The 16,079-nt window shown below is 44.2% G+C and overlaps 1 protein-coding gene across 1 annotated transcript; it reads left to right on the top strand.

Moving 5' to 3' along the window:
• On the top strand, nt 1–12,916 carry LOC119382565 (alpha-galactosidase A). The gene is made up of 7 exons (XM_037650318.2): nt 1–283; nt 1,771–1,945; nt 3,488–3,662; nt 5,656–5,750; nt 6,605–6,766; nt 8,122–8,319; nt 12,475–12,916. Exons 1-7 carry the CDS (start codon nt 120–122, stop codon nt 12,772–12,774), a joined length of 1,269 nt encoding a protein of 422 aa, XP_037506246.1. The 5' UTR covers nt 1–119; the 3' UTR covers nt 12,775–12,916.
• Nucleotides 12,917–16,079: the final 3,163 nt, after the last annotated feature.

Below are 16,079 nucleotides of genomic sequence, written 5' to 3'. Positions count from 1 at the left end.
AGCTGCCCGGCTCTCACCGATCGCGAGGCTCGCACTCCAGACGCAGTCGAGACTGCAACGGCGTCATATCATCGCTCCTAGCTTGTTGCGCGCCGATATAGGATCTCGGTGTGATTCAAATGGCGACGAATGGCGTCGTCCTGTTGTGCGCCTCTCTGCTGGCGGCGGCCGGCGTGAACAGCTTGGACAACGGTCTCGCCCGGACACCTCCCATGGGCTGGCTTACATGGAGCCGCTTCATGTGCAACGAGTGTGCACTGGGCCTGCACGAGAACTGTCTCACGTGAGTGGCTATGCACCAATGTTACGACTTTTGTGTCGCTTTTCGTGGCTCGATGAAAGTGAGGGTAAAGAAATCCAGGGTGCACGGGTCCCACACTGTTCCTTTTCCATCTTTGAGCAGTTCAGTGACAATTTCAACGCATTTTAATAAAAAATTATGTTTCACAAACGTAGTGATGTGGTGAAAGCACAGTGTCTCAATAACTTTAGGGCTTTGGGAGCAAACTTGCGTGATAGAATTTTTTCATTGCGAATATTACGCATAAAAAAACATATCGGAAATTGCCGGGTGTAACGTCAAGGAAAAGCATGGTGCTTTTTCATCTGCCTTGTCAACTGACTGGATTTTGTTATCCTGTGCGAAACTTGCACGAAGTTCTCTAGATATAGCCGCCCCAAACATTATCAGACAGTATGCTTCGACACAAAAGCTGGACAATTATAACGCGAAAAGCAGGTCTTTATGCGGCCGCCTGATGGACATGGGAATCTGACTCTAGTAGCTGCATCGTGAATTTAGTAGCTGCTACATACCGTGAATCAAATGCTGCTAGCTTGAAATGTGCCTCGATCTTGCGAATAACGCTCATGGTATTACGCATGGTCTAACATCGCTAAGGAGAAATATGCTGACTGATGTACCACTCACTGCTCACGCTTAGTGCCGCCTCCTTCAGGAGTTGCGTAAGTACTTGTTTACAGCGTCAGCGTTATCATTCTTATATAAGAAGTCGAAGCACAACACTTTTACGTTACGCCAAGGCAGGCAGAGAGCATGCGCGCGGACAACGCTGTGTAGTTGCTGAATCTGTCACTTTAAAAAATTCTCATTACCACTTAGTCGCGCTTCAACAAATAATCCGTAATTGCTATTATCTATTTGGCATTCATCGCTACTGTTATCTCTCACCTTTTTATGTCCCCTACGAACTTCGGCATTACTAGGTTTATATGCTGTACTGATCCAAGCTTATCTTTATACGCGTGTATCGGTGTATAAGCGGTAGAATAAACGTAACATAATCGAAATTGAAGACAACCTGAAGCAACAACAATGTCGACCACCACGTACAGTGTCGCTTTTAACTATACCTGTATTGACTATGAGGCTGACTGTGCGTCACTGTGTTCGGCTTAGAAGTAAATGTGTTACGCCAGGTCAACATCCCTAAATGTTGGCCTATTCTCGCGATCCCTTGAACATTTATAGCTCGGGTCTGCGGGGCACTTCCATCGCTTCTTGTGAGATGTGTATTCAGTCATGCGGTTCTTCGTGGAAAGTGACCGAAAATTTTTCGCTTTGGAAATTCTGAGAAGTTGCGCGAACTGTGGATTTCAACGCAGCTGCCTCAGAGCCCCGTCGGTCTGCAAGTTTAGTTGATGCTTATGTTAGTGTTATAAGGTCACCCAGCCATAAAATCACCGCTCTCTTTCCCTATTATTTAGACAAATTCCATTGGAATCGTGTTTTTGGCATTTGTGTTTCAGTTCTGAGCTCATCCTTCAAATGGCAGACAGAATGGTTGAAGACGGGTACCTGGCTGCCGGCTACGAGTACCTGATAATCGATGACTGCTGGAGCCACGCCGACAGAGACGTGCACGGAAAGCTCTTCGCTGACCCCAAGCGTTTCCCCGAGGGAATGAAGAATCTCACCGAAGAGGTGTGGAAAACTTACGATCTTTGCTGAAGCTAAGATTCTGCATGCACTCACTAGAGACGTGCAGCACATTTGTCAGCGTTGAAAGTGTTGGATAGTTATCACAGTTCAATGTCACTACATTTTTTGGCGTATTTGCTTTTTGATGTCAAGCGACATTGATCTGCTAGTGAGAAACTATGCCATTTGAAGAAAAACATTAAGTTGAGCTACGTTATTAAAGGAATCCCTACGTAGAGCGTAGGGATTCCTTTTTTTATTTTTTGTATGTCATTTGTAAGTTAGCGCTTCTGTTATCAGTGTTCTTGTATCTGTCTCGGATGTTTCGCGCTATTTTAACCTTTTAACAAGTAACAACTATCCCGGACTTCTACTCTCCCGATTTCTTCTTTCCCTTCACTGTCGCTTTCGGCAAAACAGATAACTGCCCACTGTCATGAGAGAAACAGGCACAACGCCCGTTCGCTGGGTCGCCTGTTTTATTCTCTAGCTTCGTCTTTCTGGTCTTCGCACTCACCGAGCGTGCGCACTTCGTTCTTTATAACATTGTTCAGATAAGCTTGTCAATTTTTCTTTCAACATAAAGAAAGCGCTGCAGTGCTACGTATCTACGAACAATGAGATAACAGTGGCGCTTGCGACAGGAAGATCATAAGACCGCCTTCCTCTCTGTATCGGCTTTCTTCTTGGAAGCAACAATGTATTAACTCGTCGAGAGGAACACTGAAGCCGGATGTCGGTGTTATCGCAGGTTATCGCGACGTGGGTGCAACTGCTACTTGGTGTATAAGATGCGGGCTTCTATCTAATTTTTTGCTCAATATCTCAAGCTGCGAATTTTATAAAAAGTCCGACTGCACGTTATCATTCCTGTAACACTTGAAGGCGAAAGCCTACTGCATACTTATTAATGCATTAAGTTGTCCAGTCGGCGACCATGGCTTCTTGCAAGGCACAGAGGGCCACAGTTGGCGTTGCGCTATCTCCGGGATTGGCCCACTTTTCACCAAGCGACTATGTCATGAGATGACGTGATGCCATCACATGACGTCATAAATTTCGGTTTTGCGGCGAATTTCTCGAAGGGGGAAGTATCACAGCGTTTGAAGCACTTAGAAGAGCAAAGCACAGTAAGACACATATTATTTTAATACATTGTTATAAGAGCGGTTTGTCATATCGCCAACAGTTGGACAACAGTTGGCCAATACCACACAGCATAAGGCTAGAGTCAGCCACAGGGGCGTATACAGGGGGCGGGGGGAGAGGTTCAACCCCTCCCCCCCACAAAAAAGAATTCAATTTTTCACGTGTGCACACACACGCACACGCACACGCACGAACCTACATAAAAGGAGGTTGAACACCCCCCCCCCCCAAAAAAAAAAAAAAAAAAAAAAGATGTCTGGCCTACGCTTCTGGTCAGCCACAACTATAGCCAACGTCATACAACAGATGCCCCGCGTTAAAAGTGAAAGAAATAAAACTTACTAAATGTTTTTATCCTCATATGTTTCATCAATCTTCCTTCCATCTACTGTAAAGGTTCACCAGAAGGGACTGAAGTTCGGTATATACGCCGACATCGGCGTGAAGACGTGCGGAGGGTTTCCCGGCAGCTACGGATACTACACGACCGACGCCCAGACGTTCGCTGATTGGGGCGTCGATTACGTCAAGGTGGATGGCTGCAACGCAAATCCCAGAGACCTGGACACGTGTGCGTAGAAAGCGAATTTTTTTTTCACTTGTTCTTTCTTGCAAGGTTGTACAGTATACAGTATGTAACGTCTGATGACAAAGCGGCGCGATTACAAAGCACTAAGTAAGTCTATACGGATAACATATTTTTATAAAAATTTGCAGTGTAGTTAAGTATGCGATAAAACGTTGATCACGTGAACAGGAAAGAAGGTCGAAGTAAACTTCTTCGTCTTCTTTTCTTTTTTAATGTACGTCGACACTGAAATGTCGGTAGATCTCGATAGGTATGTTCTCGTATTTAGGCCGCACGTGGCGCAGTAGCACCTCTGAGTTAAGCCTATGGATCCCTTATATAACAACGTATTCATTCTTTGCTAATAAAAGGTTGAGTAAGACTTGTGCGAACGCCGTCACAATCTATGACGTCAAGCCGAGAGGACGGCATCGCAGTTCCCCTTTCGTTCTTGAATTTATCTTTCTTTAATTTTCCTTTAAGTTCGCCCTTGCCCCCTCGATGCTTTTCTTTGGTAGGTTTGACAAGTAGGACGATTTGACAACTGTCTAGAGAACATGCGATGTTTTATTGATCAGCTGCCAATTTGTAAAGACCGCGTGCTTCGTGAGGCCATCTGGCAAAAAGATCCACGTTCTCCGCCGTGGCTACGGGTGACGCTGCTCTGATACTCTTAAGCATAGCACATAAAAAATACTCAGGAATCTGGACGGGGGTGGAAGGGGAGCGATCGTTGCCGTACGTAGCTCAGCTGGTAGATCGTCTTACATGTAATCGGTCCCCAACTGCGGAAAGCAGTTTTTTGTTTGCGTCTACTTTCATTTCTTTTTAGTTTGTAATTTATACAGCTCAATTAAAAACTGCAGTTACATTCCCTATGCTTTCTTTGGTGTCGTATGTTGGTTTAATATCAGAATAAGAATAAGCGTTTTATTATTAAAAGTTCGGTAATATGGTTGTGTTAGGAACGGTTGTGTCTAACAAAAAATGACCCCAAGCTCGGCGCAACCACACGATCACTTAAAATTTCAATGAACAATCATTTAACAAATGCAACGAGATGATAATTCATCGCACAAGCTAAAAAGAAGAAAAACATTTTGTCAGGCAACTGACACCACCTTAAAGTTCTCGCACCAGCTTGGCCGTGGCGTCACAGATTTTGACCACATCTGATAAGGTTTACATAATTCTTCATCGGTGAAAACGGAATAAATTGTTTCTAAAGGGAGTCAGGTGCTTAATATATACGGAAAGTTTCTAAAATGGTTATTGAGGCAATGTGGTCAAAATGCGAAAAAGAACCTCGAAACCCACACCGACGTACCGGCGTTGCATTCCGGCACCAAATTAAAGAAATCAAATTTTGACGCTCATTTTCTGTTGTAATGGTGAAACTGCATAATCATCCAATTGGCGGCAATAGAGTTCGCAAAATATATATCATCAGTTTAAGATGATCCAGTGTTTGAACCTAGTGTCCCTTTAAATGCATGTGTGTTAACTGAAAGGGGGGGGGGGCTGTTTCTTTTGCAGGCAGGTTGTTAATAAGTCTGTTCTTGTACTTTTGTATGCTATAGAGCGGCTTTTCAACATGTGTTAAATAATGCATTGTGCACAGTTAAAGTGAGTAGGAGTGCATTTTTTTAATACGTCGAGTTTACTTCGCGACAACCATGCAACGTAAACACCAATATGCTTAAAACGTCAAAGCTGAGCTATATGGTAAGGATTCATCATAGAAGGAGGCGTGAAAACACGCGCTCGCTTTATGATGAAACATAAATATGCTCCGTTTACGTCACGTCTGGAAAAACATGCATTCTGTGCCGGATCATTTCTGAACTGAGTGGCCTACAGTGTTGGATTATTGTGTAGACGCTAGCTATTTCTCGATGCAGATGACGTGTTTTGGGTTGTGATGCATTAACGGTACCATTTTCACAAAGCTTGACATCGAAGCTTACATGTATACCGTGAAATTCACTTTTCGCAGTGTATCCAGAAATGGGACGGGCTCTGCTCGCAACAGGACGCGACATGGTGTACTCTTGCGAATGGCCTTTCTACCAAATCATAGCCGGTATACTGGTACGTGACGTAATTGAAACATTGGTTATCCAACATGGCGTCTAGTTTGTAAACATAACGTAGAGCGTCTTATGTTGCGCTGGCCTGGCGGCTTAGCGGCTTAGCGCGCACTGATACGCACGAGGTCGTGTGTTCGACTTCCTGCCGCAATGGCCACATTTTCATTAGTATACAGGTTGAAAAAAAAAGCAAACGCTCGTTTGCCTAGATTCAAGTGCGCGTTAAAGAGCGCCAAGTGGTAAAAATGAATGTGGAGACCCCACTTCAGCATGCCTTGTGATCATATCGTGGTTTTGCCACCTCAGGGTGTTTTTATAGAAGGAAAACTTAGCCTTTTTCCATTTTTTTGTTGCTAACAACGCTTGTGGTTGCAAACAGATAAAAAAAAAACTCGCATGTGTTTATATTGTAAGGCTTTCTCATGTCGGTAACATTACAGCGCTGTCGTAATTGCCACAATCTCTACGCCAGCGCGTGTACTTTTTTTTTTATTGGCGCCAGTATGCCCTACGGCATAAGTTAAATAAAAAGAAAGAGTTCAGTTTCGCTGATAAAGGCCAGGAGCGGTCGATGCAAAGGCCCGTGCGTCCAGCGCGTTAAGTCGGGTGGTCGACCGGGGCGGTAGTCAAGGCCTCGTAGGTGGCGGGTGCGAGCGACATCAAAGAACAGTATTCATCATTTAGAGAGATATGTTCGTGCCGAAAATACTTGCTGTGCGGCAATTACGTAAGTACTGCCAGCATAAGCTATGATGCCGCTGTAGTGTAGCGCACTTTTTTTTTCGTAAAAATGAACGTCTTACATAAGTCTGTTCATAACCATGCATTGTCGCTGTCTTCTTCTCTTTGTTACAGCCTGATTACAAGAACATATCCAAGAACTGCAACTTGTGGAGGAATTACTTTGACATCAACTACACATGGGAGAGCATTACTAATATAATAAACTTCGAAGCAACCGTTCAAGACATTGTTGCGAATGTGTCTGGACCGGGTGCCTGGACCGACCCCGACATGGTAAGCTGCGCGCATCGCCAGTCCTGACGAAAGCGGTTCGTGTGTGTCTTACCAGCCTTCTAAGCCAATCGCTCATCGTCGGACTTTTTACCAGTTTCCGTGGTGATTGGTGGCCGGACTTTTTCTGCTGAGGACGCTTGATTTCGTGCAATCGATCATAAAACGAATCATTAAATAATGCCAGATGTGCACTCGATATATCGCATGTACACGATCTAATCTACTCATCGTCATCAATACCTGAACATCACTGGTTTCTATACTCAGGCCGACATCATTAAATACAGCTTTCTCTCTCTTTACTGATTGTAGGAACTCGCTCCCGCTGCTACTCATCTCTTCCTAAGAAACACTTGTTTTCCGTAAATTAAAAAGCATGTTCTGAAAGGTGTGAGAGCCCTCTCGTGCAGTTTTGCTCTCTTTGATGTGGGGGTTGCTCAGATTGGCACACTTATGCAAAAGCTTTTCTTTTCTTTTTCTATTCTTTGCTCGGTCATATCAACGCATCTCCGCGTGCAATTTCGTAAATTTATATGTTCTTTGTATAATCTGCGGAAGGTTTACGGATTGCACGTAAGCTGAGAAGGATGTCGCTTTCGGCGATTTGGCAGAATGCAGAATTCCATTACACCGGACGTTTTTGGCGCACAAGCTATAGAGACCGAAAACAGGATAGTAGACAAACACAAGCGCAGAGCTGACAGCCGAGCTAGTTATTGATGGATTTTGGATTGACTTGTACAGCGCGAAGTACAATACGGATGGCAAGTCCTTCGACGACGACTTGTACCTTGTTTGAATACCGATGAGAAACTTCTTTTTGTCCGTGCTGTATTTCACCTTGTACAACTCAATTTAAGATGAAACTCTTCAAGATCAACTCTTCATCAATTACGTGGAAACGAATGACATAGAGAAAGATTGAGAGAGAGAGAGAGAGAGAGAGAGAGGTAAAAGAAAGGTAGGGATGTTAACAAGGTTGTACCAAGTTTGCCACCCTACACGGGGCAAGGGTGAAGGGGAGAAAAATAATAGAGAAAGGAAGGGGGAAAGATAGAGCAAGTGATACGCGCTCACACGTATCAGCGTTCACCGCGCACACTTAGACAGTCACAACCGAGACATGTTTGAGACCCGTTCCTCTGCGGTTTTCTAAAAGTACACTGGAATCCAAGATGTTAAAAAAAAAGATTGCAAGGAGTGGCACCAAGGAATCCAGAACTTGCAGTGCGCACTGATCTGATGGAGTTGTCATCTCGTTGAGGAGAGAGAGATTGAAATTTTGTTGGGACTTGTAGCAATTTTCATTTAAAGACGCCGCTACAAGCGTGTTTATCTTTCTTGTCGCTTTCCAGCTTGTTATTGGAAACTTCGGTTTGACAATCGAGCTGCAACGTGCTCACATGGCATACTGGGCCATCATGGCCGCACCGCTGATCATGTCCAACGACCTCAGACACATCTCACGGGAATCTAGAGACCTCTTACTCAACAAGTATATCATCGCCATCAACCAAGATCCGCTTGGATTGATGGGAAGGCGCGTCCATAAAGTGAGTATTTCTACACCGTAAAGGTATTGCGTATTGTTATTTCCGCGTTGCAAGTGTGTACGTAAATGGATATTGATAACGTAACATGCTCTTTCTGCTAGAGATATACTAAATAACCAGGGCAGGCTATTACAAGGCATGGTGGTATCGCCATGCTGAAGAGAGCTTCCTGACGTTATGAATATTGTTGTATAGTTCTTGGCTATTTCCAGGTTGTCATCCTGATAGTTTCATACGCAGAGAATGGCTGCAGGAAACAAGTGACAGATTCTGTTTCTTTCTGAACATTGTTTCCATGCGAGTCTTGCACGAACAATTTTTGTTATCTGAGAACATTTATGAAATTGTAGAACTTTTTGAGTTAGTAGGCCTTGTCGTCATGTCACTTTCTACGCTGAATATATTACATGAATGCTTAGAGTTTCTTACAATTACCTAAACGAAAATATGGGACTGGAAGCTGTTGTATGCATGGGAATGCTGGGTTGTGTCAGAATTTGAATAGGCGTTGTTCTCAGACAATAATATCGAAGTTCGAACATCTCGATGACGTGTCTGGTATCATTATACTAAGACAGCACGAAAGAGAAATTTCATTTCTTAACATTACGCAAAAAAATATGTTCTACTAAATTTTGAGAACCTCTGCTGGTGTTTGCAGTTTTATGAGACATAAAAGCACCTAGCTGCCGATAAATTTGGGGAAAGAACGACAAGGTCAGCCTGCTGACCCGAAGGTTGCTGGTTCGATCCCGGCCGCGGCGGTCGTATTTCGATGGACGCGAAATGCTAGAGGCCCGTGTACTGTGCGGTGTCAGTGCACGTTGAAGAACACCAGATGGTCAAAATTTCCGGAGCCCTCCACTACGGCGTGCCTCGTAGTCATATCCTGGTTTTGGCATGTGAAACCCCAGATATTAGCGCGTGCTCCGTGGGTGCTGACAAGGTCAGCACCCACGGACATTTCAAGTTACGCAATGTTGTCAGATTCCGCCATTGGTCAACTCTGCTTGGGCAGAAGGCTGCTATGACCCCTGTGATTGGCTTGAAATACCACCATACCCGAAGGCCGCGGCGACTGCATTTTCGATGTAGGCGAAAATGTTTGAGGCCTGTGTACCTAGATTTAGGTGCACGTTAAAGAGCCCCAGGTGGTCGAAATTTCCGGAGTCCTCCACTACGGCGTTCCTCATAATCATATCACAGGTGTGTCCAGATAAGATCGAACACGAGGTCCCGGTCACCATTCCCGATTTTGATGAAATTTACTGTAGGTCTAGGCATTACACCCAGAACAATGGTTTCGCAGTTAGTGTAGCGAAAAAAAATTTTGTTCACCTGAAAAAAAAAAAAACAAATTTTGGCCGCAAAAAGTGCTTTTCAGCCAATTTCGCGATTTCTGAAGTTTGAGCGCACCTAGGGAAAAACATTGCACTTCTTCGTCACAATTCTTATTCCCCTTAAATAACAAGTGAAATACAATCCTATGAGTCTATTATTTCCCTTGCTTGTCAAATCACTTTTGGAGAAAAAAATCACAAACTTGGCAAATCGCACAAAATACCTGTATTTCAGGAATTTATTGCTGCAAGCAAGTTAAAGTGAGGATCATAAAAATCGGTACATATTAACTTTGATTTTTTCGCTCTCTTTTCAAATAATTTGCGTGGTTTTATCGCGCTTCGTTTTAACTCGATAAGTGGGCTGAAACGTAAGTGGTTTACTAAAAACGCCGCACTTTGAAGACGATTTTCTCAAAAAGGCCATTTTTAATTTTTTTTAAATCCCTCTGATTGAAGTCAAGGACTTCATCTACCATTGCGCAGAAAAAAACGTTGCATTATTTTGGTTGCTAACAAGTTATAGTGCGTCAAATGTGACCATGCCAGCCTAGCGGCTGCGTCATTCGTTATGTGCTGAAACTCGAATATAAGTTGTTAAAAATACTTGTACATGACCTAATCACAAATCAGCAGCTCCACACCAACAAATGCGCAGCCAGGTGTCATGGTTCAGCAAGCTTTGTCTTGCGATCAGCCGCTTGACAAACCCGCAGCAGCGCCCGCTTGATGCTGCGGAGACTCACATTACATGAGGACCACTTCGACTGCGGATGAGCTCCGTTTGCGCGCCAAACTACGTTCAGAGGATGAACGAGAGAAGGAATGCATCACTGTGAACATTAAAGGCTGTTAAGTGTCAACAAATGTCATAATATGCAACGAAAACTCTGCCGGCAATTTCCCAGTGAGCGCCTTCAATACAGCACGCATGTATTTTTTCCATGCTGTTATGCCCGAAGCCGTAAAATATCATGATAAACGCTCGACTTGCGTTGAATATTCTATCTGCGGACGCACAACAATACAGTATTGTAAAAGCGGTTCTTTAATGAAGCAAAGGACTTGGACACACTTCTTTTCACAGCCGGCTGACAAGTGTTCTGGCACGAGATGAACAACTGCAGTTTGAATTGTTCGACCATCGGAAGCATGTATGACAGCTTTCTTTAGATGTCAATGGCTTTCTTTTGAGTCATATGTTGCTCATACAATGAACCTAATTATCTTTAAGCCATCAGAAGAGAGAAAGCAACACATGAGCGCACTACTGGAGGCACTCACTGGGAAATTGCCGGCAGAGTTTTCGTTGCATACTATGACATTTGTTAGCATTTAACAGCCTTTAACTTTCACAGTGATGCATTCTTTCTCTCGTTTGTCCTCTGAGCGTAGTTTGGCACGCAAGCGGAGCCCATCCGCAGTCGAAGCGGTCCTCATGTAATGTGAGTGCCCACAGCATCGAGCGGCCGCTGCTGCGTGTTTGTCAAGCGGCTGATCGCAAGACAAAGCTTGCTGAACCATGACACCTGGCTGCGCATTTGTTGGTGTGGAGCTGCTGATTTGTGATTAGGTCATGTACAAGTATTTTTAACAACTTATGTCCGAGTTTCAGCACATAACGAATGACGCGGCCGCTAGGTTGGCATGGTCACATTTGACGCACTATAACTTGTTAGCAACCAAAGTAATGCAACGTTTTTTTCTGCACAATGGTAGATGAAATCCTTGACTTCAATCAGAGGGATATTAAAAAAAATTAAAAATGGCCTTTTTGAGAAAATTGTTTTCAAAGTGCGGTGCTTTTAGTAAACCACTTACGTTTCAGCCCACTTATCGAGTAAAACGAAGCGCGATAAAACCACGCAAATTATTTGAAAAGAGAGCGAAAGTATCAAAGTTAATATGTACCGATTTTTATTATCCTCAGTTTAACTTGCTTGCAGCAATAAATTCCTGAAATACAGGTATTTTGTGCGATTTGCCAAGTTTGTGATTTTTTTTTCTTCGAAAGTGATTCGACAAGCAAGGGAAATAATAGGCTCATAGGATTGTATTTCACTTGTTTAAGGGGAATAAAAATTGCGACGGAGAAGTGCACTGTTTTTTTCCTAGGTGCGCTCAAAATTCACAAATCGCGAAATTGGCTGAAAAGTGTTTTTTGCGGCCAAAATTTGTATATCTTTTTTAAGGCGAACAAAACTTTTTTTCGCAAAATTAACTGCGAAACCATCGTTCTGGTCGTAATGCCTACACCTACAGTAAGTTTCAATTAAATCGGGAATGGTGACCGGGACTTCGTGTTCGATCTTATCTGGACACACCCTCGAACGAGTGCTTTTGGAATGTTAAACTCCAGGTATTATTATTTATTATTATTGATATACCGCCATTACGAAATTTGACAAGATGGCGGAATTTGACAGTGAATAGCACCCCGTTACAGTTTGTCGTCTGTTTCTTCTTTTCACCGCTTGAATGGGCATTGCGAATAACCAAACTTTAGTTGTAGAACGTAATACGGGCGTATGAGGTTCGTTTGTGAAGGCTTTCGTTTGAAGGAAATTTCACGCGTGCAGCCGTATCCGCATCTTATTCCAAGTCTCGTTCAACGCCAGCAAACACAAGCCCCGCAGGCACACATATGCCCTAATTCCCACGATGGTGCACCGCCCGTTAAGAAACCCGCATAGACGGTGGCGTCAATTCCAATTTAAGTGATGCTGTAATAAACCTATGCAAGAATCCATACCGATTCGTCAAACCTCGTTCTTCATATACTTATCGTTGCCCGTATTTTCGTCGTGTTCGCCAGGGAAAAGACCTCGACATCTGGGCTCGCTGGGTGACTCCGGAACTTGCCGACGGAAAGCTGTCACTGGCCGTTCTGGTGTATAACACAAAAAATCTCGGTGGTCCGGTGCAGACTTTCGTCACGCTCCAAAGCCTCAACCTGGACAGTCCCACGGGCTACCTCGTCACAGACCTCATCCGCAACAATACCGTCGTCGGAAAGTTTTACCCAGAGCAAAGCATCAACGTCACGGTTGCCCCCATGGACGTGTTCTTCTTTAAGGCTACCGCACTCAGTGGCATGCACGACGCAGTTTTATAGGACAATTTTTTGCTTCATTTCCCGTGTTTTCTAGGCCCTAGATCTAGAATACGTCATAGTAAGCCATGATCACTCTGCTCAATGCCTGCTTTTAGCATTGTGTTGATAGAATACTTTTAATTTTCTGCAATTGTGGAAATACCTAAAGGGCGATTAAAGGTTTAGCTAACCTCGCCGCATTAAACGTAGTATGGTTAATAATTAGAATACACCAGGACTTATGCTCTTTTAATTTTTTTTACGTGCACGTCTGTGCCAATGAACGGCGAGTAAACGTTGCTAGTTAGGTTCTCATAGTTAAATGTTCAAACATGGCAGTTAAGGGTCATAATTCATGCGAATATTCGGTTCTCCGGCCGCTTTACTAGTGGCATTATTCGATTTCGTAGGTGGCCTGATGACACAAAAAAGAAAGACAATATAAACTGCGCACGAACGATTCGCTCGTTATGTTGTTCGCTCACTAACACGGAAGCAATTTAAACTCCTAATCATGTGAATAAGTAAAACCGTACAAAAGAACTTAACGCGTGCGTGCCGGAATCGCAGGTCTCCTCACTTTTCAGCTTTGCTTTCGAAGCACCCCCATTTTCGATGTTGTTGCCTGTTTTACAAGCTTAACACGATTTTAATACAAGTTTAACCGGTTGGAGTCTTCGGGACTGCTCGATTAAACACGGCGAGAGAGAGAAAGAGAATTTACAGCTTAGTTCAAACGACGAACAGAAACGAGAAGCAGGAAACTCCGCTAAACTGAGAATTTGAAGTAACTGCTCACATAAAAAATAAGAAGAGGAACCGATAATATTGAAAATTGAAAAAATGAAGGAAGTGGCGACGATTTTTGCTGACTCTGCTGCCTTCATTGTTACGGCGTGTCGAGAAATGTAGATAAAATACGCGGTAGTAGAAATCTGGAAAGCGCGGAAATAAAGTGTGCGTTTGTGTGTGTTGCTTGCAAATCGCACGGCGTTCGATGCGCCGGTGCAATACATAGTCGACTCATCAAGTGCTTGGAAAATGGAGTCAGTAAGGCACTTTCTTTGCTTTCTACGTCGGTATAGTTGTTCTCGCAGGAAGTCAGAAGTTGACCATATGATGGATCCAGTGATCCATCGAATGCAGCATTCTGACACAACAAAAGGGAAGCAGTTTTCATGTTTTTAGATGCGAAGTATCTTATGGCGGAGTTCAATACGGTGGTGGGGGTGTGCGGCGTGACCACCCTTACTGCGCATGCGCATACACTCTCCACTTACCCTCTCCTCCCCGTCTCCTCTTCCCTTCTCCCTTCCCCCTTTCCCCCTTCCCCCTTTCCCTCTCCCCTCACCCTTTCCACTCTTCTTCTGAAACGCAGGCTAGACCTAGGTGGCGTTGGCTAGACATGCCGAAATTCTCTCCTGCGCAACGCCGCGATGAATACCAGCGCATGCGCGTCCCCTCCCCCCCTCTCTCCTCTCCTACGCTGCCCCCCTCTCGCACGCCTGCCGACCGCGTTCCCCGCTCGCCCTGTGAGAATTAACGGCCAGGCTAGAGGGAAGACAAGACGCGCGTAGCGTTCCTCTTCGCGTTCCACGACGCGAGGTCGGTAGCATGCCCAAAGAACGCCAACGGAACGCGATCGTGCAAGTGCTCCGGCTTCGCATCGCCGCATGGTCTCCTTTAGCGGGAAATGGTGTAGTTTTTTTTTTTTGGCCCCTCGTTTCCAGATCGACGAGAGCGAAGTCATTTGTGAGAACAACAAAGCTCGCTGCGAGATATAGGCTGTAGCTCTCGTGATGTTAAAGATGACGTTTGATGCGTAAATGAATAATTTAAAAGCTAGGTGGCCGTTGCAGGTGATGGGTTTTGTGCGATTGTACACACACATGGAATGTATCCGTTTCTTCCAACAGCCGTGCATTCATAACGGCATCTCAAAGTGCAGTCTCCCACGGCAGGAGAATGCGAGAAGCACACGTTTTTCGTTTTACTACTACCGTCATCTTCATCACCGGGACCTTCTCTATTCCTCTCTCTTCACTCCCCTTCCCCTTTCCCAACACCGAGTAGCAGGTAAGACCGTTTTTCTACAATAACAAATCTGTCGCTCTCTGTCTCCCAATTTTCCGGGCTTAAAAAGCTCCGCGGTTTCCTTTTACACATTTAGTTCTTGATAGCCATTTTTCTTACGTGATGGAGGGGCGGACAGAAGGCTACAAAGCTTTCTCCTTGAGTCGGCATAGAAAGGCTGGAGCATGAAAAAAAAAACCACGCACAATCTCCTTTGGTAATTATCTAAGTGATGTGTAAGCGTAAAGCTCGACCGTAGGAAAGTCAATGGTGGCGCCGTTCCCTGGAACTTCGTATTTGGGCAGCATCAGCACGGCGTCTTTGTTGCTTGCAGCGTTTGTCAGTGTGCGGAATGGCCCAACGGCATGCCCATCCCGCGATCACCGAAACAAGTGTGTGGCGTTAAATTTTCCCCCAAGTCGGACATTTGCTGATGCGCGCAGTGCTCCACGTCGGCTTGAAATGTTGTCCTAGAGATGACCTACCACCACGAAATACTTCAATAAAAACTTCATAGAGAGTGTTCGCCCTTTACGATGTTTTTCATATCACCGGTAGAGAGTATTCATATGGCTCGGATACATGCGAGCCTTTCAGGCTGTGGTGTTTAGCCCAGTAATTAGTATGAAATGGAACCAAATGGCTTGGCTTCTGCAGCTAAAAGACTTTTATCAGCAGCTACAGTTCCAGTCGGACTGGTATCCACTGTTCATGAAATGCACTCCTCTAATACCCCTTTAGTACACAGTTTTATTTTAAACTCCTTTCTGTGTAACGCTTATTCTACGCTTTGTACATTTATTTGTAATAAATGCCATGAAAGAAAAAAGAAAGTGGTTTTTAGCGCAGTCGGTAAGGCACTGGCCTTCGGAGCGTGAGAACCGATGTTCGAAACCCAACACAGCCAAAGGAGCTAATTCAGGTATTTATTTATTTTTATTTCGTTAGAACGATTCTTGTTGCGTGACAGAGATATGGACGCACAGGCACAATTTTCTCGTTGAGTCGGCATCGAAATACTCACGGGCTTTCAAAACACCATAGTTCTCGTGTGTATATATATATATATATATATATATATATATATATATATATATATATATATGTATATATATAAGTATGAGAGGTGGCACTTCAAGAAAACTTCATTTATTACGTCGACGACGTTTCGGTCAGAGCCTGACCGAAACGTCGACGTAATAAATGAAGTTTTCTTGAAGTGCCACCTCTCATACTTATACGGCAACCGAAGG

The sequence above is a fragment of the Rhipicephalus sanguineus genome, chromosome 2 (genome assembly GCF_013339695.2).
Source record: "Rhipicephalus sanguineus isolate Rsan-2018 chromosome 2, BIME_Rsan_1.4, whole genome shotgun sequence".
Classification (NCBI taxonomy): domain Eukaryota; kingdom Metazoa; phylum Arthropoda; class Arachnida; order Ixodida; family Ixodidae; genus Rhipicephalus; species Rhipicephalus sanguineus.
Note: the sequence above shows the minus strand (reverse complement) of the source record. Positions and strands in the feature narration are given on the sequence as shown.

What these genes read in the sequence shown, in the direction of transcription:
- LOC119382565 (XM_037650318.2), top strand. Translation starts at nt 120, where the DNA reads ATGGCGACGAATGGCGTCGTCCTGTTGTGCGCCTCTCTGCTGGCGGCG. An exon ending in CTGCACGAGAACTGTCTCAC is followed by an intron (nt 284 to 1,770) that starts GTGAGTGGCTAT and finishes TTTGTGTTTCAG; the next exon opens with TTCTGAGCTCATCCTTCAAA. An exon ending in AAATCATAGCCGGTATACTG is followed by an intron (nt 5,751 to 6,604) that starts GTACGTGACGTA and finishes TCTTTGTTACAG; the next exon opens with CCTGATTACAAGAACATATC.